Raw genomic sequence first — 24339 nt, 5'->3', positions numbered from 1 at the left:
AACACTGTTTGAGCTAAATGTGAGTAAATAACAGCGCGGTCTGACCAGCCATTGTTACGTTACTTGTAGCTAGGCATGCTAATGGTGCGTTCTAAACATGATGTTCTAATCACACCGGTTTGATTGTACGCTTCAGGGATCACTCTAGATTGATCACACCGGTGTGATCGTACGTGCCAAAGGGTTAAAAGCTATGATTATAAATCAGGGATATTCTAGGGTTATTCCACCAGACAGTGTCTTAAAAGCACTACAGCGCCTAGAGCTGAGCCTGCAGAGCCCTGCAACACCGGTCATGTCGCCACCACCGCAGGCTACGCCACCTGGTATGGGAGCAGTACACAGACCGGCCCGTTCCACCCCACCAACCGGACACCGCCGTCCCCATGGACCTGCGCACCAGGGCAGAGGACAGGGAGGACAGGTGTGGAGTGCCTCTAAGGGGAGACAAGGCCATTCCTCTGCACCACACCATTCTTCCTCCACTGAGTCGAGAGGCAACAGTCAAGGCACTTCCCGTATCACCCCAGGTAGCTCACGCTCATTCACCCCTTGCCTCCCCCCTCTCGAGTTCACCGGTTTTCCACTGATTTCCCAGTGTAATGCGCTGTTAGGTTCGGGCGCTGCTGGGAATTTCATTGATAAATCCTTCGCTTTATGCATGCACATTCCCCTCAAGGTCCTTGCCAGCCCCCTACCTGTGAGAGCGTTGGACAACCGGCTGTTAGGGTCTGGTTTGGTCACTGAGCATACAATCCCTCTCCTTATGATCACCGACGGCAGGCACAGTGAAACGCTCTCCTTCCATGTTATTGACTCTCCCACATTCCCTGTTGTGTTAGGTTTCCCTTGGTTAGGTCTCCATGATCCAGTTATATCCTGGACTAGTCAGGTTCTTTCGGGGTAGTCACAGAAGTGTTGAGGTAGGTATTTGGGTGTCCGTCGGCTCGACCACGGTGGAAAGTCCAGACAGTGCTCCCGCCGTGCCGATCCCCCCCGAATACCTGGACTTGGCTAAGGCTAAGGCCACTGTGTTGCCAACTCAAAGGCCCGGGGGATTGCGCAATAAACCTCACAGAGGGAACGGTGCTCCCGTACCTCCCAAGGTTCACATGTATCCCCTGTCCCGGGCCATACGTGCGATGGCCGCGTATGTTGAGGAAGCTCGGGGACAGGGGTACATTAGTTTATTTTTTGTGAAAAATAATGACGGTGGTTTGCGCCCGTGCATCGACTACAGGGCGCTGAATAAAATCGTCCCTTTCGGCTACTCTCGTCCTCTGATCTCTGCGGAGGTACACAGAGATACACGGGGCCCACTTTTTCACAAAATTGGACCTCAGGAGTGCCTATAACCTGGTGCGTATCCGGGAGGGGGACGAGGGCAGTACCACCTCCGGCCACTATGAGTATTTAGTGATGCCGTATGGTTTGATGAATGCCCCATCAGTCTTTCAATCCTTCATCAACGATGTGTTCAAGGACATGTTATGCGAAGGCGTGGTGGTATATATTGATGATATCCTGATATACACGTCCACCCGCGCTGAAAATGTCTCGTTGGTGCGAGTCCTTGGTAGACTGTTGGAGCATGACCTTTACGTGAAGGCCGAGAAGTGTCTGTTCTCCCAGTCGTCTGTGTCCTTCCTGAGGTATCATTTTTCCAGCGCAGAGGTGGTTATGGAGGAGCATCACATTGACGCTGTGCGTAATTGGCCGATCCCAACCATGGTGAAGGGAGTAAAATGATTCTTAGGCTTCTCCAATTATTGCAGAAGGTTTATTCAGGGCTTTGCCAGGTCACAGCTCCTATCACCTCCCTTCTGAAGGGTGGGGTGACCTGGTTGCGATGGACAGCGGAGGCGGCGCAGGCGTTTGTGGAACTGAAACACTGTTTCACCACCACTCCGGTCCTGGCCCATCCTGACCGGTCGCTCCAGTTTGTTGTGGAGGTGAACGCGTCCAACTGTGGGCGTGGGGCCGTCCTCTGCCAGTGAACGGGAAGCCGTAACACGCTCCGTCCTTGTGCGTTTTTCTCCCAGAAGCTCAGTGCGCCGGAGCGAAATTACTAAGTGGGTGATCGCGAGCTGTTGGCCGTGGTTAGAGCCCTGTCGGTGTGAAGGCACTGGCTTGAGGGGGCCAAACACCCTTTCCTTGTCTGGACTGACCACCGCAACCTAGAGTACATGCGGGCTGCGAGGAGGCTGACCCCTCGCCAGGCAAGGTGGGCCATGACCTTTACCTGGTTTGTTTTCACTCTTACGTACAGGCCGGGGAACAAGAACATCAGGGCAGATGCACTGTCTTGTCAGCACAACATGGCTCTGTTTACACGTCTTCCGGCACTACGGGGTGCTCGAGGACATCGTGCCTGACCAGGGTCCCCAATTCTCATCAAGGGTTTGGAAGGCGTTCATGGAGCACCCGGGGGTCTCGGTCAGCCTGACTTTGGGGCTATCACCCCCAGTCCAACTGGCAGGTGGAGCATGTCAACCAGGAAGTGGGCAGGTTCCTTCGGTCGTATTGCCAGGACCAGCCGGGGGAGTGGGCGGAGTTCGTGCCATGGGAAGAATACGCCCTGAACTCGCTCCAACAATCCTTCACAGGTATGTCACAATTCCAGTGTGTTCAGGGATACCAGCCGGTCCTGGCACCCTGGACCCCAAGCCAGATCGGTACCCCGGCAGGCGACGGACACGTGGGAGGCCGTGCACGCTCACCTCCAGCCCCGGTGTATTGCCCGGGGGACTAGGTTTGGCTCTCGACCAAGGACCTGCCCCTCCGCCTGCCCTGCCGGAAGCTGAGCCCGCGGTTTGTAGGGCCCTTTAAACTCCTGAGGAGGGTCAACGAGGTGACATATCGGTTACGCCTTCCCTACTACCGTATTAACCCCTCATTTCAGAACCTGCAGCCCTCCCTCTGGAAGTTGGAAATAGGAAGATGGCTCACGTTTCAACATGAGAATCACCCACAGCACACCGCCAAATCAACCGAACAGTGGCTGAAGCACAAGAATGTGAATGTCCTTGAATGAATGAGCCCGGACCTAAATCCCATCGAGAATCTGTGGAATTACTTGAAAAGCACAGTCCATAAGTGTTCACCACGCAATTTGAGCTTGATTAATTCTGCAGGTAGGTGCGCAAAGGTAATAGAGACAAATTAACTCATGGCTGTAGGTGGTTTTGCCAAGCAAAAGGTGGTTCCACCAAGTATTAACTCAAGGGGGTGTTCACTTATCCAAATAGGGTATTTAATTGTCTTAAAAAAAATCCACGTTTTTCACTTGGATATTGTAGGTTACTGTGTGTAAATAAAGCCGGAAAAAAATGGATTTTAGGTGTTTTCATTTCAGGCTGTAAGGCAACAAAAGGTGAACATTTTGAAAGCTGGTGGTGACTTTCTATACCCACTGTATTTAAACATCTGGATTCCTTGTTTCGGCTCATCTGCATACTTCATGCATTTGGGTGGCAAGGGCTGTCCAGTGATAATCCATAATGCATTGACTTTTGTGAATGAATAAATAACTCACAACATACACATACAGTGCACAAAGAAAACAAACAATCACATTTTAATCTAAGTCTCCCAAGTTATGTTGGGCGTGCCAACAGAACCCACGCACACTACGCAAACAAAACAAACTTTTATATTCCAAGACACTATTGTACGGAGACATGTTGCTGTTTGCCACAGAATAGCTCTGCAATTGACGCAGAACAGAAAGATACGTTCTTTGTATTGGGCCTCAAATGTCTCTCTTCTCTTTGTGTGCCAGGCAGCAGTCTGTTCTGCTCTGTTGATGTAGTTTGTGTGTGTGAATAAGTGTGTGTGTGTGCGTGCCAGCAGTCTGTTCTGTTTTGTTGTTGCGGATGTTGTTACATTATTTATGTGCTTACCATCATTATTTGAAAGGAAACGCACAGAAACCCATTGCATGCTAGATTAAAGACTTCTAGTTTGTTCCCTAAGAAACGCAGGGCCCGCCACTGCAGATGGTGCCGTTTCTCTAAATGGGTCCCGAATAGCGACCTGATCCCTGCAAAGCGCACTTCTTTTAACAGCAGTCCTATTGGCCCCGGTCACAAGAAGTGCACTTTATGGGGAATATAAACTTTTGGAGTTTCTCCGATTCTAAACAGCCTGCGTTAATGGCTAGTGGGTCTGGCTGACTGATAAATAATGAATACAAGACTATAACAATAACAACGTTAGCAGAAGGCTGTATCCAGGTGAGGGTTTTTCTTTGCCGGAGAATTTCCTATCCAGCGCCACCCACCCTCCCTTCTCTCGCTGTTGTATTAGGGCCCAGTGAACCGGATTCCTTAGGCAACCCTTTGTTCTCACCCAGCACACACACAAGCACTCACACAAACAGAAATGCACAAACACACGCACACACACTTGCAGCTAATCAAGGGCTTGATGATTAGGTAATTAGTTGAATCAAGTGTGTAAGTGCTTGGCAGGAACAAAATGTTCCCCCCTGTGGTAAGCCCTCCCAAAAAGCACTATGGAACCCCCCAGTAACTAGAACACAACGACCTGGAACGAAGACCCTCGCAAAGAAAGATTAGCAATCACCGGTGAAAGCTCCAGCTGTTTCATTCGCCAGCATTCCGAGCCAGACCGTCCGACAGAGATTTTGTGGTTGTGTACCGCATCAGTGCAAGTCATGCACATCAGGCCACGGAATTCATTAGATGTGTGATGGTGGTAAGAGCGCAAGGCCTGTAAGCCAAAGATCACATGTTTGAGTCTCAAACCAACAAGGTAAAACATCTGTCATTAACTCCTACTGCTCCTGTAGTTTGCTCTGGAAAGGAGCGTAAGCTGAAAGACTAAAATATAAAAATAAGGCAAAACAGAATATTTTTGAGTTTATGCCTCTAACCTAAGACTTTTAGTATCTCCTTCTCACCTGAATTGATCTTGGTTTTAGTTCAAATCTAATTATGCCAACAAAGAAAACCACTGATGGCCTTTTCATTTCACCCCGCCACCTCTGTTCCAGCGCAACTCAAGTGTGAAAATGTTAAATGGCGAGACGATTATGTTTGACGGACAAGTGGCTTCATTTCACATTCCAATCTTCTTTACGCAATTTATGATGACACCCTTGTGGCATCGGGGAGAAGACAAGTCAGGGTCTCACATCATTAAAGGATCTGTCCTAATCCTTATCAATGGTGAGGCTTTGTCATGAGGGTCTGACAGCCTGACTAGTGCAGGATCACAGATAAGGCTTTTGATCTTCAATCCCATGGAATGTTTTGGCGCATCTATAAGAAACCAACAGAACTATCATCGCAAACGTACCTATTTTTCTGTTTGGAATAATGCTTAGGGTATTTTGCACATACACACGTATGCAGATTTAAAAAAAAATATGCTCTTAAATTAAAAGAAAAATGCACAAAATACTTCCTTACAGCTGTGACATGTGGCTCCACTGTAGCCTGTGCTGGAACAGTTGCAATGAAAGGTACTCCAAGACTGGCTACATCTTCCCCCGTGTTCACAATGGCTCGGAGAGCATCTGAAAAGAGAAGAGATATTTATTCATCGGCATCTTTCACTGGTCAAAGGTCTGCAGGTATATTTGTAAAGGATTCAAACTCCAACACCATGCATGGCTGGGTGACTACATTTTGTCTATTACTGTGCATAGGTATGACCTTGTAGGTTTCCACTTGCTACATTAGCTTAGGCATCCTGTGAATGCCCAGAAATGTATACATACGTATCTTTATCCAAGAAAACCTTAGAAAAGTCTAGAACATAGAAAGGAAAAAAAAAAACTTTAACCTTAAGCCGAGCTCAAGAACAGTATTAAAACATTTTCTTCCTGCAACACCACCTAAGAAACCTTTTCAGTAGGTGGAAATTCTCAGGATGATGATTAATGGCATGAAGAGAATGTTCTCCTTTGAAATGGTCAGTTCTGTGATTTCCTAATCGCCATAAGTGTATGCTCATAATCCATAGACCTTTCATTAAATAACGAAATGGCCATCAGATAAGAACGGCCCCATATGTTCTGAGATATGTCGTTTTGGATGTGGAGGTACATGCTTTTCACGATGAAAACCCTTTTGTAGTTTATATTCCAATATCCGTGTGTGCATTTTGTAGCTGTAGGCTCTAAAAGCAATATGGGTACAGATTGTGAGCTTTTTCTGACAAGAACGGAATGAGATAACATTTGTCAGGCTGAGAATGAACCGGTTGCCTTCCAACACTGTTCTCTCCTGTCAGATAAAGATTTAAAATGGCATGTGAAGGAGGAGGCCATCCTGCCAGCCGTACCCATCATCTCCCAGCCAGCAGCCCAGAGCCTGAGACACATTCGTCTACTCGGCCTGCCTGGCACTGATCCCTGGACAGCCACTGAGCTGAATCTCAGAATTTCACAGGCTACCTAACACTGCTGCCTGCTGTCTCATACACATTATCTTTTTCTCCCTCTCTTTCCCGCTCTCTTATACTTCCTCTCTCCCTCTCTATCCCTCTCTTTCCCTCTTCCTCTCTCCCTCTTTTCCCCTGTCTTTTCCTCTGACTCTTTACCCCCAATCCAGTCTCCCTTCTCTGCCTCTCTTTCCTCTCTCCCCTCAAATGCCCGATAACATGCGCGCACACACAAACACACACAAGCCTACTTTCCTCATAGCCAGTGTTGTTCTTCTCCTTCATTCTAAGAGAAGAATAAATGCTGGCCATTAATCATGTAAACAGGGATACGTCAACATCATACCTCTTCTGAAATGTGCACATATTAAAGAAACGTTCCTTAGATACTGTTGCATAGACATCGACTGAAACACAGATCCAACGTCACACACACACACACACGTGCATATGGTGAAACACCATCTATTAAGTACAACAATTTTATTGTCCGTCCTTGAGGAGATTCGCTTGGCATTTGCACAGTAGGAAACACCCGCAGGCAGGCAGCGCTCCCTAGTTAATAACAGCCTCTTGCTGATGCCTTGGGTTCAGATGGTCAAACGCTCAGAGCTCTGTGGCTATGAAACAGACACACTCACCCGCTCACGTGCGCATGCACAGACACACCGCCACACTGCTGTCTGACCTCTTTAGGGAATAACCAACCTCCTTCGACCGAACGATGGAGTGGTGTCACAACACACGGCCCCTTTCCCCATAACACGTGTCTGGAACGTAAAGACCGAAGGGTACAGCCAATATAACACCCCGTGATAAAACGGAGACAGGGGTCGAGGGGGGTCATTCAAACGCATTTGGACAGTGGGAATGAAGTCCGATGTTTTATTCCCCCTTCCAGACCTGCTAGACAAGGGGTGTCTGGCCAGCCTGGCTGGCGGACGTTATCCCCTGTGTGCATTGTGTCGTGGCAGGGAGCGTGTCCATCCAGCAGCACTCAAAGTGACTCCAAGTCATTAAAGTTCACATCCAAGTCACCGAAGGCACCGGTAAAGACCATTACAGAGTAAAGCAAGCTACAATTTTCTTCAAAGAGCTACAAAGTAAATAACCTCATTCCGCTGAACAGCGTGATGGGACATATAGAGTGTTCAGGTGCCTATCTATCCGTTGTGCAGTACTGACAGACTGGGAAAAGGAGAGCTGTCAGATTGACGGAGACAAATCATGTGGCCTTTACACAAACACGTTTTGTTTTTCCTCTCAACTCGATTTCATTGCTTACACTTCATTTAATCCAAAGCAAATCCACTAGTTTAAATAATGTGAAATGTTTGTGGTACTGACTTTTCCTCAAGTGAGGAACTTCCACTTTTGTCTAGAAGTCTGCATTGGAGTTTCCGGTTTACTTACTTATACTCATCCGCATTAGTAAACACCTAAACTCACAACAAGATGAGCGATGCTGTTGTACGGAAAAAAAAGAAATATAATGTACGTGACTCATTTAAGTTTCAAGGTACAAGTGGGGCATCATTTTAATCCTCTTTTTAATAAAATATGGCTTGCGCCATTCAATGACTTCAAACGCTAGACTAGAAATAGTTATAAAAGGCGATTTTTTTATATACTTCTACATAATGCAGGTTTAAGCGCAATTAATACTATATAGGACCAGATGTTTACTTCCTATGCCAGTTGTTATTTTTCAGTTTCATTGTGAAATGAGGTTACAGTAGTAAAATAAAAGAGGAGACCTGTGTTTTGGTGCTTTTTTGAGGCTATGGAATTTTAAGCTTCATTCAGGTTGAAAAGGCTGAACAAAGGTTCGTTTCAATTCACTTGCTATGGGGACGCGCTAGCGTTCCAGCTCAGCCAGCGTTCTTTTGCCGTTTTTGAGGCTAGGGTGAATTTTTATGCGTTCTATTGTCCTGCCTAATACTACACAAAAAAGGAACACGTCGTTAACTAGCTAAGCCGATAGCCGGCCGGCACACCACAGTAAACTAATTACCCTCATAGTTGTGCAGATAACTCGATATGTAGAGTCTGAGTCCCCTGTTACGCTTGTTTGTTGGAGCAGGGGACCAGGCATCAACAATTCGATGGACATCTACTAAAAACTGAAATTTTGGGCAACGCGGGTTATCGCCTCAAGTAAATAGCATCAAAAACGGCAAAAGAACGCTACTGCAACCGCTACTGAAATGATTGTTCCAATTAAGTACAAATTCCATCATGTCTTGAAAACTAATGCTGGATTCAAATAGAACGTACCCATCCTTTTGCAAGCCAGTGCCTTGATTTCTGGTTTTCCAGAAATCTCAGTATATGCTATGATTCTTTTGAAAATTCCCAGGGTATTTTGCAACCATAACTTTCTGGACTGCACAAAGAAAGGCTTCAAAATAAAGCCTTATTTAATAAGTAATGTATTACGAGGTTAACATTTGTCTAGGAACTCACATGAAGGACAAAGGATTGACAATGACTGAGTTCAATAATCATGACTCAGTTATTACCAATTACAGTCGTGGGTGGTAACTATGGAGTTCGCTTGAAAGAGCAATACTTACCGGGAAAGTATACTGGATGCATGGTTTAGTATATTTCAGAATCCTTCAAAGCTAATACAACTCAAATCTGGACCCCGGTGGATTCAGTTGGTTTGATTATTGATAACAATTTTGGGTAACCTGAGATCTGTACTCCATAATAAATTTGACAAATATAATAAAAGACGATGATACTTATTAAGCAGTCTATCAGATATATGAGACATGATAAAATCAAGAAAACGGAAAATAAATAATTGTGTTTCTCTCATATAGTTCATTCATGTGGAACCAATGTACACATTTCAATCAAGTAAAATCCGAGCACTATTGAAGGAGGGAGAAACAGAGAGAACGAAAACAAGAAAAACAGAGAGATGAAGACAGAATGACAGACAAAGAGATTGAGAGAGATAAAGACAAACAAATAGAGAGAGGGTGAGTGAAAAATAGACAGTGAGAGAGAAACACTAGGGGAAAAGATAAACAGACGGAAGAAAGAGTGAAAAGAGCACCCGCACTAGGACAGGACAACACAGTAGCTCTCAGCCAGGATGGCAGGCTGACATGGCCACGCACCCTCCACTACCCACAAATATGTCCGTGTCACGGGGGGGTGGGGGGAGTCTCCAGCTGGAGTGAGACAACAGTGAATGCTGCTGTGTTGTTCTCAGTCGTTGGTCACCACCGTTGTCTGAACCGTAGTTTGTCTCTAAGGGTCTGCAAGTGAGGCAGGTCTCACCTGGAGTCCGAAGGGAGAGCAAGGTGAAATCATGAGTGATGCGCAACCCCCCTTCTCGGCATACCGACCTCTGGGTGACCCCTTAACATCAGCGCAACCCCCAGATAAAGTCAGGGTGCCTCATGGACTTAAAAAAAAACCTTGCTGCAGACAAACCAACCTTGTTGGGTTAAAAAATATACATTGCCTCTGTGGTTGCTGATTATTAAGTTTGCCTGGTGAAAGACAAATAATGTTGAACCCAGGTCTGGATAGAGCATATGTCATCAGAAACCATACATAACCAGGCTACATGGCTAAAGTAGATTTCTGTGGCTGTGCTGCAGAGCCAATGGTTGAACAAAGCTTTACTGCAGCCCAGCATTGCAAGGAAATTAACTGCAGGGGGTGAATTACTGTACGTGAATAGCAATACAAACAAATGGGAAATTATACACAATTAGCTAGCATTCAGTAAGAGTGGAGTAATTATAGATTAGGATATAAGTCATTTTCACTAAATAGTAAATATAATTAGTTGTGTGACAATTATCGGGTAGAAATCGTATGTTATGAAAATGGACCAGAGTGGTAATAATGATCATGATTAAGATATTATCATATACTGCATGTTTGCAGTGCATAATTGTTAGATGAACACATTGCTGGTTCTTAGGTTATTGGTTTTTCTCTGCTCCTGAACGACTCTGTCCTGTAGAGTCAGAAACCACCCAACTTTGAGAGAAAGCCGAAATCACTGTGCTACAAATACAACAATTTGGTGATACATTTTTAATTTTAGTAATTTAGCAGACACTCTTAACCAAAGTGACATAACAGTTAATGTCCTTTAGGCTTGTCCTAGTGGGTGGCTGGTTCCCTTCAGAGACATTCAGTTCCCTTTTTCTCCATGTCCTGATCCAAAGTCACAATGAGTGGCAATGAATGCTAGCTAAAGCAACTAGTACTCAAGGGCCTAGGGTGGGCCGCCTGTGCAAATGTACCACTCTAGCCTGAAATTCCGCAATTTCAGCAAAACCTCTCCTCCCACTTCATCAATAAAAGCATTAAATGAATGCACAAGAAATACATCTTTAGAGACTTTAGAGACAAAATATCTGTAGTTTGCTGAAGCTTATGCCACTGCGGATGATGTTCTGGACATTTGTTTAAACACATGCCCAGCACAATCTCTGCTTTAGTCATAGTGAACGGAATGCAGTTCACATAATGTACACACGCCAAAACAAAAAACATATGTAATACCTAACCTTTCTGTAAGACAAAAATAGCACAGCATAATAAGTTAATAGTTCTTCAAGTTTTAACAGTAAAACATCATTCTGCATAGCAACCTATCTCAGTCACTCAATTCATCTCGATTTCAATATGTCAATGATCTTCAGTTAGGTAGCGTTTCAGTGAAGAAGTTTGAATGAATTCCAAGCCATGTAAAACCAAACTACAAAACAATCCGCCTGTGTACACACAACCAAAGGATTATTAGCAACACCTGTTCAATTTCTCATTAATGCAATTATCTAATCAACCAATCACATGGCAGTTGCTTCAATGCATTTAGGGGTGTGGTCCTGGTCAAGACAATCTCCTGAACTCCAAACTGAATATCAGAATGGGAAAGAAAGGTGATTTAAGCAATTTTGAGTGTGGCATGGTTGTTGGTGCCAGATGGGCCGGTCTGAATATTTCACAATCTGCTCAGTTACTGGGATTTTCACGCACAACCATTTCTAGGGTTTACAAAGAATGGTGTGAAAAGGGAAAAACATCCAGTATGTGGCAGTCCTGTGGGCGAAACTGCCTTGTTGATGCTAGAGGTCAGAGGAGAATGGGCCGACTGATTCAAGCTGATAAAAGAGCAACTTTGACTGAAATAACCACTCGTTACAACCGAGGTATGCAGCAAAGCATTTGTGAAGCCACAACATGCACAACCTTGAGGCGGATGGGCTACAACAGCAGAAGACCCCACCGGGTACCACTCATCTCCACTACAAATAGGAAAAAGAGGCTACAATTTGCACGAGCTCACCAAAATTGGACAGTTGAAGACTGGAAGAATGTTGCCTGGTCTGATGAGTCTCCTTTTCTGTTGAGACATTCAGATGGTAGAGTCCGAATTTGGCGTAAACAGAATGAGAACATGGATCCATCATGCCTTGTTACCACTGTGCAGGCTGGTGGTGGTGGTGTAATGGTGTGGGGGATGTTTTCTTGGCACACTTTAGGCCCCTTAGTGCCAATTGAGCATCGTTTAAATGCCACGGCCTACCTGAGCATTGTTTCTGACCATGTCCATCCCTTTATGACCACCATGTACCCATCCTCTGATGGCTACTTCCAGCAGGATAATGCACCATGTCACAAAGCTTGAATCATTTCAAATTGGTTTCTTGAACATGACAATGAGTTTGCTGTACTGAAATGGCCCCCACACTCACCAGATCTCAACCCAATAGAGCGTCTTTGGGATGTGGTGGAACGGGAGCTTCGTGCCTTGGATGTGCATCCCACAAATCTCCATCAACTGCAAGATGCTATCCTATCAATATGGGCCAACATTTCTAAAGAATGCTTTCAGCCCCTTGTTGAATCAATGCCACGTAGAATTAAGGCAGTTCTGAAAGCGAAAGGGGTTCAAACACAGTATTAGTATGGTGTTCCTAATAATCCTTTAGGTGAGTGTATTTTGCCTAGTGGTTGGCGTTGCCAAATATGATCCGCACATGCTCAGTAAGCTTGTGGTAGAAATGTTGTTATTCCATATACAATTCAATCATATTGCTTAAGTAAGTTCCTGATAAAGTTGCATCGCAGCTGCTCCGCATAAATAATAAAATTCCCCACTTAAGTCATCTGATGGGGTTTAACGACCAGCTTTGAGCTACGGTCTTATTCTTTTGTCTGTAAAAAAAAAAAAAAAAGGAAGAAAAAAACACATGCAGACACATGCTGAGTCTCAAAGTAATGGAGTGTGCAGTAATGCTGCCTGACGTGTCAACATTGGCGTAGTTATTTCATTATATTCCGCATGCCCCGTTCATGCCCACGATCATTCATCGGAGGGACACTTGGAGCACTCCTCCTGCCAAATGCTGGGGGTGACACAGCTAGGCGGAAAGGGAGCTAAGCTCCGTGCACCCCCTCCAGCTTGCACATATAGCACATGCACAAAATTGCTGGCAGGCGTACACATGCACGCGGACAGATGCACGCGCGCAGAAACCTCGCTAACCAACTTCCTCTCGCCCCCTTGTTCTTGATCTCGCTCTCTAACACACACAAACATGCACGCACGCACGCACGCACTACTTCCCTGGAGAAAGGCTTTTTACGTATCACCCCCTTCATTCCTTCTGACAAGCAGCAGAGGAACAACACATGCATTCATATTTACACTGCGGTGAGATTGAAGTTACAGAACAGCCGGATCCAAGAACACAGGTATGGAGATGGAAGGAAAACTGTGGACTTGGCAGAATTCGCACTCTCTACTCGCTGAAATTAACCTCTAAAATATTACCTAGTCAGCGGCCTTGTAACATTACATTTTGATTTTAACAAATCCCTTTTCTAGAAATTCTATCAGCCACATCAAAGTTAAAGACAACGAATTATTATTTTTTTATTCCTAACACTAGGTTTCAACTAAAAATGCCCAGGTGTAATCTGTGTCAGGGAAATTGGCTCATGGTGTTTGCAATTGTACATGTTTAATATTTTGCGCCCGCTCAGTAATTTGACTGATAAGCAGTGCTAGAGAAAAAAAAATCACTAAACTGCCTTTAATATCAGTACATAGTTTAGATGGAAACACGTCAGATGGAATAAATGTTTTCAATTATGAATATATAATTTATCAGATTTCTGACAGGCTGACAGGTTTGAAAGGTTTGTGACAGCTAGTTTGATTTACATGATTATAAGCAGGTATACTAAAGCATGTTCTCACAGCAAAATTTCCTTAGATTTTTTTTTCTTCCTAGTCTCTTTGTCTATCTTCCTCCATTTATCTATATCATTATTTTTTCACCCTCTCTCTCGCTCGCGTTTCCTTTCCCTGTCTATCTCTCTCAATATATAGCTTATTTTCCCACTCTATCACACTGTCTCCCTCCCCATAGTATATTTATATCCCAGTTTGTTTCTCATCCTAATTATTTTAGGAAAACCTTCACTGCATTATGAAATAATGACATCAAATAATGACTAAAGTGCTTATCACTTAACCATCATTTATTCTTATACATTTTTTGTAATATTTTTGAGTTGTACAGTATATTATTTGACTGGAGTAATTCTGTATTTCATTAAAGTCAATCATCTTATCTCTCCATGTTTGTTATCTCTGCACTCCCCTCATCAATTTAGCTAGGCTGGTTGTAAGTGGCTAGCTTGAAGCAGCTTAATGCTAGCAGTCTGACAAAATCATTTTAGCAATTCAGTTCTTTAACTTCGATAAGGCACGCTGTCAAGTGCCACTATCGATCACATAGTAGAGGTACTGTCTGTCTCACTTTCATGTAGTGTTATGGCAGTGTGTACTGCTTATAGAACAGAATAGTTTAGATTCTATTTCTGCGGTAAGGATTCAATCTCTATAGTAAGGCTCCTCCTGTGTCCCAGTGTGCAGTGGATTATGGTTATTGCAGTTAATTAGCACATTTTCTGCGATGAACTGGATTTACTATTTGTCTTAATGAAACTACCACACACTAAGCCCGGTGTCCCACTTTGTTCATTGCAGAGTTTCTATTGTGAATTATTTCCTTATTCTCCAGAGAAAAGGCAAGTCAAGTCCACAAAACAATCTAAAATGGAATCCAACTAATTGAACCAATGTCGAATTAATTACTTATTTAATACTTGAAAAATAACTGCTATTAATGTCTGTCTGTCCCTTTCTCTCTCTCATGGTCTTTCTCTACTTACAAAGCATACACACACACACAGACACACACACACTCCTGCAGATGTAATACTCTAGGTTCCACTGATATGATAGGAAAGCTGGAGATATCAGCAAATTATTTCGCCCACAAGCTAAACTTTAGACAATAACTTTAGTTCTGCTGGCTGGTCATATTTTTAACATTGGATTCAATCCAGTGAAAAAGAAAAATCCCAAATCCTCTTTGGTTGGTTCAGGATAAAGGAATCCTGGAGCACTCAACACCAATGGTATTTCAGGTATTTTGCCTTAAGTATAACAAAGCACACTTACAAATATTGTGTATTATGATACATACATGTGGCATATCTATAGGGTTGGTGGCACTAGCGGAAACATAATACAGCTTCTTGCAGTTTAGTATGGAAAGCAACTATTTAAAAAAAAGCCCATTAATTAATGTAGCAAAAGTCATTTAGAAATGGAATCCCAAAGTTTAAAGTTTCTGCTTCAGGTGAGCCGTAGACTACCCATGCCATGGCAATAGAAGCAGATGAAAAAATAATTAATAAGTAATGGGATCCGTTTACAAACATGTGCAGATATTCAATTTAAAACCAGTCGAGCAGGTGATATTTCTCTCTCTGATGACTACAAGCAGTGCCGACAGACTATTTGCTAGGACTCGGTGCGCGTACGTGCGTGCGTGTGTATGTACGGCCACAAGGAGTGTTGATAGTTGTCCCGATAATTGCGTTCTCATTTGAGCATGGAGAAAGCAGACAGTAATGCTTTAGCTCCGCTCCTCATGAATGACTTGACTCGCTGTCTTTGTTTCATATCGAACGCAATCTGCGAAAAGATGGCCAACGATAACGGCATTAACTATAGCAGAGATTAAGATAAGAGTCTCCATACCCCAATAGCATCTCACTCTCTATGTAATGGCCAGGCCACAGGACCAATGGTCAAAACAAGAGCAACATGAAGGAAAAAGCGGAGCAAATGGGATGCCCGCAGTAACACCTATATATAGATGGAGAGTGGAACGGTGAGGGCGGTGATGGTGATGACTAGGACAACGGCGATGACTGGGAAAATGGTGATGGTGATTAGACTGATAAGGGGGATGGAAGTGAAGATGACTTTGACGATAATGGCCATAACTAAGATGAAAACGTAAGAGGTTGGCGATGGGAGGTATGGATAAAAAGGATAGCATTTTCAAAATAAGGAGAAACCGAGAAGAGAGAAGAATATGAAAAAAAACAATCCCTCTAAACTTTAGCCTGAAACGGTACTCTTCAGCTCATTTGATAAAGGATGGTGCTTGCAATGCCAGTGATGTGAGTTCAATTCCCCGGGCCAACAAACAAATGTGGGCATTAAAAATAAGTCCCTTCAAATAGAAGTGTCAGGTTAATACCATATTTACTGACAGCAGTGACAAAATTATAGGAATTTGGATTCTGCAGTGAAAATAAGAGTGGTTAGTGGTTATATCCAAAACTATGGTCTCCAGTGAACAATATTTCTACATTTTATATGGCAACCAGACTATTTTGCAGATTCCTCCTCTGTGAGACTTGACAGGGGGGTGCAATCTTTCACTTTCCACTGTTGTATTTCAAATAAATTGTGTTGTCAAAATAGCACATCTCACCTCAAAAAAGTGTACACTTCATATGAAGTTAGATGAGAAAACAATCAAGAGAAGAAGAGGGAAAGAACTTCAGATTTAATAAGTAAGCACTCGAGTGACAAGCAAACAATGCTCGCACGGTTCTTTGTGCAGCGAAACTGAACCTGACAAACAATTCATTTTTTGAAGAACAGTCTTCAAATAAACAGAGAACTACACCTATAAAGGATCTAGGTGAATGTACACAGTCAGTTTGGGTGTAGAGGTGTATGATACCAGGATGATAAACCATTGGCAAAGGTATTTCTATGATTGAAAAATGTAAATACTTTCCCCCAAATTCCTATAATCATAATTGCCCCATTAGTTTCCTCGAACCATGAGGGAATTAACAAACATTTTGTTTGAAAACCTGGTCATTTCAGGAACGTTTCACTGCACGAGTAAATCCAATCAGGTTGTGCTGTATTTCACTGACCTGTCCACGATTCCACATATGTCAATCTGCAGGTCGCTGTAGTTTCCTATCAACATCTGTTGCACCTTGACCAGGTCTACAGTATCACTATGCACTTGGATGTGTCTCATGCAGCCTTGAAACACGTTGAAGGGGTTTCTGCACTCCTGATTATTATCACTGCCAGGGCAACCTGTATAAGAGCAAACAATAGCAATGCATCAATACCTGTTCACGAGTCAGACTTACAAAAGACTGGTGGGAAATAAAAATAGCCCAAGACCATCAGACCATGATAAAGGATTCCACAAAGTCAGATTTTATATGAATGTACATTATTCATAAAGGAGCAAAGCAGAGAAAACCCTGTACATTCTGATTGGCTCCAGAAAAATACATATGAACCTTCGATGATCAATCAAAACCTAATGACCTTCTTCTGCAGGCATATTGGTAAAATCAATTACAACCAGTTGTCTATATATGATTTTAGAAACTAAAGACTATCACTAACGTGTAATTGTTAATGGGACAATTGACAGCTGCAACAATCAAACTAATAACAGTACACTGCTCCAAAAATGTTAAGGATCATGTAATCATTACAGTATAACACCAAGTCAATTACATTTCAGGGATATGAATCTGTCCAGTTAGGAAGCATAAGCGATTGTGAATCAATGTGACCTGGGAAAGTGACAACAGGTGCACTGGAGAAGCAACAGCAAGACAACCTCCAAAAAAGGGAATGGTTTTGCAGGTGGTGGCCACAGACAAATGCACTCTCCTTATCCTTCCTGTCTGATTCTTCTCTAGTTTTGCATTTTGCTAGTGTCCTTGTCACTACTGGCAGCATGAGGCGGTACCTGCAGCCCATTCAGGTTGCACAGGTAGTCTAGCTTCTCCAGGATAGCACATCCATACGTGCCGTGACAAGAAGGTTTGAGGTGTCTCCCAGTACAGTCTCAACGGCATGTAGGAGATATCAGGAGATGGGCTGTTACATGAGGAGAGCTGGTCAGGGCCGTAGAAGGGCATCAACCCAGCAGCAAGATTGGTATCTGCTCCTTTGTGCGAGGAGGAACAGGAGGAGCACTGCCAGAGTCCTACAAAATGACCTCCAGCAGGCTACTGGTGTGCATGTTTCTGACCAAACTGTCAGAAACACACTCCGTGAGGGTTGCATGAGGGCCTGACGTTCTCTAGTGGGACCTCACAGCCCAACGTTATACTGCCTGCAACATCATCCAGCATGACCAGTTTGGCAGTGCATCAGCGATGGTCTGGGGAAGTATTTTCTTGGAGGGTCGCACAGACCTCCCCATGCTAGCCAACGGTACCCTGACTGCTGTTAGGTACTAGGATGAAATCCTCAGACCCATTGTCAAACCTTACACAGGTGCAGTGGGTCCTGGGTTCCTCCTGGTGTAGGACATTGCCAGGCTTCATGTGGCCAGAGTGAGTAGGCAGTTCCTGGATCAAGCAAGCATTGATGCCATTGACCGGCCCTCACGTTCCCCAGACCTGAATCCAATTGAGAACCTCTGCGACATTATGTATCAGCATAGTAGCGCCACAGACTGTTCAGGAACTCAATGTTGCCCTGAACCAGGTCTGGGAGAAGATCCCACCCAGGACACCATCCACCACCTCATTAGGAGCATGCCTATTATGTTGTCGGGAGTGCATACAGGCACGTGGGGGCCATACACACTACTGTGTCATATTATGAGTTGCTGTGATGAAATTCACGCAAGTTGGAAAAGCCTGTGATTTCAATAGTTTACTTAGATTTTTGGTGTGAAAACAGCTCTCAATCAGTTGGTGATTTTGGTTTCCATTGACCGTTGTGACGTCATTTGTTTCTCAATTAATTACACAATATACAGTAAAGATTTCAATCTTGAATTTATTTATTTCATTGAGACCCGATTTTTTGGAGCAGTGTAGCTTAAAGGTTGTTTTAATAAACCAATCTGTGGCCCCCAACGTTACAAACAAATGGTTATATTTATCGAAATCTCATACATTTATTGTAATATTGATTTTTGTCAAGGTCAAACAGCTCTAGTTGGTGCCAAGAGGATTTTTATGTGTGTGTTATTCTGCCCGGTTTCTAGTGTTTGAGAGACTGGCTGGCTCCCTGGCTTTCTGGCTGCTCTGCTAGCTAAATGTAATTAAATGACATGACAAGCCTGCTGAAGAGCCTTTGCTGAGAGGAGAAGGGGAGAGGAGGGGAAGAGAGTGGAGACGGGGATAGGAGGACGGGGGAGCGAATAGGAGTAAAGAGAAAGGAGCTCAGAATCGCTACTCTGATGAGGGGAGCAAAAGTGGAGGAGGATTGATTCTGCAGTCTGGCTACAAAGCTAAGCTATATGCCTTTCTGCACTAAGCCCTGAAATCAAACGCCACAGGTCCAGTAACCACCATGATACTCGTATGCACCAACAGAAGTTATATTTACCCTTGCCTATCTAACTGCAATTAGGATTAGTTTCTCCTGGCCAAGTGAAACAGTCAAGAAATATATGATGTGAGTACATCACCTCCAAAGAAGAGGTCGTTCCCCGACGCCACAGGGAAGGATGGGCTCGCGTGAGCCGTCAAGCTTTCATCTTTATCCACAGTGAGGGTTAGACGCTCTCGACGAGCAGTCAGGTCCACTGAATGCCACTGGCCATCATTCAAACCAAACCCTTTGGAAAGAGACAAAATGTGTTAGCGTCAACGTTTCACAGCGGTCACCTGCTCTCAGTGACTTGCAGTTATTCACGCTTGTCAGGCAAGTGCACAGATTGACCCCTTTTTCCCGGTCAGGCTCAACAAGTGCCCTTTTGGCCAGTTTTAAGTTTTGTATTGTATTTTATACGGCCTGTATTTTAATACGACGCGCCCTAGAGTTGGATGACTTCATTGCTCTTAAGCAATCCCTCTGGTGCAGTACTGGTGCATGAACTCACCATGCTAACATCGTAGCCTGCTGTAAATAGTTTTTACTGCACCGCCATGGCAACACAATATCCTATTTGGCTGAAGTGTGAGCATGCAATCCATGTTGCAGCCAATGTTGTGTTGGCATTTTCTTCTTCTTGCGCCTGGTCATTCCACTACAGGTGTGCGATTTGTAAATTAGTTTTTGGCATTCACATTTCAGATGTTTTGTATTGCCGGGCAACCAAGGTTCTGTGTGCAGTGATCACAGTCCCACCACTGTAGATAATAATGGAAGAATACACTTCATTTTGGCTCCGCTCTGTCATTACTAATGTTATTGAATGGCACAAGTAAGCCTGACAAAAGGAATCAGTGCTGTAGTGAAAACAGCACCCAATCTGGTTAGCTTGTGCCAGCTAACAGTTGCTGACATTACTCGATTTTATAGATGTCTCTGCACGGCCCTGCACTTGTTTATCTAAATAGGAGACTTTCATGCCAGACATCACGCCAAATAAAATGTTATAATGCAGTTTTCATCATAGAAATGCAGAAAGACGCTAATTATATTATATAGGTTATAGGAGAAAGGCGTTATTTGAAATGAAGTACTTCACAAATAGTTCTCTTGTCGTGTATTTACACTCATTGATTTCGGTGTCTTCCCAGTGATTTTCTCTTGTTTATTTTGGTCCGGGCATTGTGTAGCATTTGGGATAAGATTGGGATAAGATTCTTAAGTCAACTTATATATCAGCAATGACTTCAAGCAATGTAGGAGTACACAGGTTGATGAGGACATGAAAAGTGTGCTCATGGGCATATTTCTCAGATACTATAAGCTCAAGTAGCAAGCTACCTAGTAGTAAGCTACCCATACATCTATGTCCGGTGCCACAGAAGCCTAAAACATGGGTACAAAAATATTTTCTTTACACGGTTAAGTTGTACCATGCTCAGGATAAGCTATAGGAATTTTGAAACAAATGTTGTTTTACATTGCAAGAAAGCCAAGCTAGCAAGCTGTTACCTAACCCCTAAGGCTAAATATCAGAAAGCTATGTCTGTCTTGTGTCTACAAAAACATTTGCTTGCTAGGTTATAGTTATGCCACAGATAGGATATGCTATAGGAACTGGAATTCCAAACCCAATGTTGTATCTAGATAGTTAGCTGCTGGTTATCTAGTTAGATTTTAAGGAAACTATATTGTGTTGTTATGCACATAAATGACAAAAGGGTAAGTATGTGTGTTACGGTTGATCTGACCTGTGACGATGTCCACAAGGATCCTGCCAGCCTTGTGTATCTGCACCCTGACTCTGGCCTCACTGAGGAAGAGCCAAAGGCTTCCCGCCTGCTGTTGAAGGTCAAAGGTTAACAGAAGACCAGCTTTATTCCAGGTCCGGAACTGCAGGCTGATGTCCACGCTGATTGCCCCCAGGGCAACCCCATCACCACCAACGTCTCTCTGCTGGTGCGTTGCACCCGGCAACCGCAGGAAACTCTGGGCGCCAGCGAACGTCACAGGAACAGAGACAGGCTCAGCGCAAGTAAATGTCACATTGCCCTGAAATAAGAAAGGGGGGGGGGGGGTGTAAAAACATTTTATAATGAAATATGAAAAACATTAATATTAATTAGTCCTCTACCAGAAGGTGAAATCCAACTAGGGAACATTCGACCTGAGTCTGCTGGGGATAGCAGTAGAGGATATTTAGCTCATCAGCAAAATCTCCTGAAGGAGGACTTTAATGAGAGTCCTCAACCTTACAGGAAAGCCATCTGAGGTACATGTTCTAAGGATGCTAGAGCAAACAATGAGGACTGGTTAAACCAGAATGAATATCTTTTTGCCTCCTCTAAAACAACAGCGAGAACTGTGTTCATGTAGATTTAACCAGGTTAGTAAAATGTGGCTTTCTGAAATAATGACCTCAGGCTGTCTGTGTTTTCTGGGTTTGAATATCATGTCGGCCGTTGTCGTTGGATACTAGTAGTAATGATGGTTTCATGGACCATTGCTGAGGCAGCAAAAGTGATATATTACAGTAACTTATACCCAAAGGGGTCTCAAGGAGGTCTCTTTATAATAGTGTGGGGTTGCTGTACAGTAACTGCAACAGGGAAAAAGTAGATCATGTCTCTAGGCTGTTTGCTGAAGCGCTCAAAGTGATATACAGCAACATGTAGTGTAGTGTAAAGGTTCTTACTGTGTGCTTCATCAGCGAACAGAGAGTTCAGGAAAAATAACAAAGAATTATGATGTCTGAGTCTGTCTGTCTTTTGTTTTCTTTAAAATCATTACCCTCCCAAACATTGTTATTACATTTTAACAAGTGGCTCTCGCTGGGCGTTTATTTATTTTCAGTGTACAATCTAAAAAGCTTTTCCCGCATGAATTATTTCTTATTCCTCTCTCTTGTTGAGGCAGTTAAGGTAACGGTAGTCATTTACAAAACGGAAAATTGTTTTAGGAATGAGCTACACACCACCTCGAGGGATTCAGCTCCATGAACATTCTGCTATCCGCTCCTCATCATGGATTTGTTATTAATGAATTAATAGACCAATTAACATGAAAAGAAACCAGCTGTATTGAGGTCATTCTATTATACTGTACAGTATGTGGGTGCAAGGACAATTTTGTGGCCGCGTACATACGCCTAATGCACGAGTACACACATTTAAATGACTGTACTTTATTTGAATCCACAAGTCACATAACTGGCAAAAGGATTAAAACAATTTAAAGGTAATGGATATCTAAAAACTTTCAGGTACAAGAAGCACCTCCTTATCTATACTGCCAGGCTGCTCATGATATCTGACACAGAGCAGTTCCTTGCTAGTTGCTTTGACTTGGTTTTCAAACAGCCCTACCATCTGGAGGCCACACACTGTCAGCCTGTAAGCATAACCGAGACCCTACAAATAACAGAACTACAATTCTGCACCGATACCAGCCTCTCATGTCAAGCGTGACACGAGAGGCTGGTATGTTAAGACCATCTCAGAAAAGGTCGGTTCCATGAAGCGGTCAAATGAGCAGCACAATTCCAAGATGAGCACCTAATCCTGGCTTCTTCCCAAAACAACAACGGCTGCTGTATACCTGGAAACAAACTATCATCAACATCAAACCAGGCTCCTCTGACAGCAGAATGCTTGTTAATATCTGCTGTTGGTGGGACCACCACACACCTCAGCAGCTACCAGGTAGACAAGGTTGTCATTTCAAACAGTCCTTATATGGACCGCAACCATGAACAACATGACAACTGACTCATTACATTGGATTCTTAGGGGTGGGACAGTCCCACTCCTTCACTCTTTTGTTGACTTTTCATGTGTCTTTTAGATAGACTAGAGAGTGCCCTAGAATAGCAATGGTTTGCATTCAAACATGGTTATTTGTGTTCTAAGCCACCCCAGGCGAAATTCCATTCCATTTGATTGGCGTGAAATACAGCCCCTCGCCAAAACAGCCCTGACCCGTTGAGACATGGACACCACTAGACCTCTGAAGGTGTGCTGTGGTATCTGGTACCAAGACGTTAGCAGCAGATCCTTTAAGTCCTATAACTTGTGAGGTGGGGCCTCCATGGATCTGACTTGTTTGTCAAGCACATCCCACAGATGCTCGATTGGATTGAGATCTGGGGATTGTGGAGGCCAAGTCAACACCTTGAACTCGTTGTTGTGTTCTTTAAATCATTCCTGAACCATTTATGCTTTGCGGCAGGGCGCATTATTTTGCTGAAAGAGGCAAATGCCATCAGGGATATACCGTTGCCATGAAAGGGTGCACATGGTCTGCAACAATGCTTAGGTAGGTGGTATGTGTCAAAGTAACATCTACATGAATGGCAGGACCCAAGGTTTCCCAGCAGAACGTTGCCCAAAGAATCACACTGCCTCTGATGGCTTGCCTCCTTCCTATAGTGCATCCTGGTGCCATGGGTTCTCCAGGTAAGTGAAGCACCTAGCCATCCAAGTGATGTAAAAGAAAATTTAATTCATCAGACCAGGCCACCTTCTTCCATTGCTCCATGATCCAGTTCTGTTGCTCACATGCCTATTCTAGGCACTTTCAGTAGTTGACAGGGGTCAGCATGGGCACCCTGACTGGTCTTCGGCTACGTAGCCCCATATGCAACAATCTGCAAAGGTGTTCTGACACCTTTCTATTAGTACCAGCATTAACCTTTTCATCAATTTGAGCTACTGTTGCTCGTCTGTTGGATCTGGCCACACGGCCAGCCTTCGCCATGATAATGAGATTATCAATTCACTTAGCCATTGCCCGATAGATTAGACTTTTACAACAACCTGTTGGTAAGCAAGCAAACATGTCTCTTTCCCACACGGAGGTATTATACAGCTCCGGAAAAGATTAAGAGACCACTGCACCATTTTCTTTCATTTCCAAAAAAGTCATAAAGGAAGGTTTTGAGTGAGGAACAGAAGGGTTAAAATGAAGTGACTACTGCAAATTGATATATATATACACAGTTGTGCTCAAAAGTTTGCATACCTTTGGAGAATTGGTAATATATGTACCATTTGTAAATAAAACATGAGTGAACAGGCAAAACACATCCTTTATTTCTTATGGGATTCACATTCAACTGTAGGTCATAACAGAATGGCACAATCAGAAAACAACATGGCAACAAAGAAAAAAAGAACTGACCCCTGTTCATA

At 43.7% G+C, this 24339-nt stretch overlaps 1 protein-coding gene across 2 annotated transcripts in view; it reads right to left on the bottom strand.

Annotated features, from left to right (window-relative positions):
• cntnap3 (contactin associated protein family member 3) overlaps positions 1-24339 on the bottom strand; it is a 149865-nt gene that overhangs the window by 50086 nt on the left and 75440 nt on the right. For both annotated transcript variants that reach the window (XM_013137048.3, XM_020053694.3), the window contains 4 exons: positions 20902-21202; positions 19245-19394; positions 16720-16891; positions 5436-5542 (listed from right to left, as the gene is read on the bottom strand). In XM_013137048.3, coding sequence (XP_012992502.2) covers positions 5436-5542; positions 16720-16891; positions 19245-19394; positions 20902-21202 — 730 coding nt within the window. The remainder of the gene's footprint in view (positions 1-5435; positions 5543-16719; positions 16892-19244; positions 19395-20901; positions 21203-24339) is intronic.

The sequence above is a fragment of the Esox lucius genome, chromosome 14 (genome assembly GCF_011004845.1).
Source record: "Esox lucius isolate fEsoLuc1 chromosome 14, fEsoLuc1.pri, whole genome shotgun sequence".
Taxonomy (NCBI): Eukaryota; Metazoa; Chordata; class Actinopteri; order Esociformes; family Esocidae; genus Esox; species Esox lucius.
Note: the sequence above shows the minus strand (reverse complement) of the source record. Positions and strands in the feature narration are given on the sequence as shown.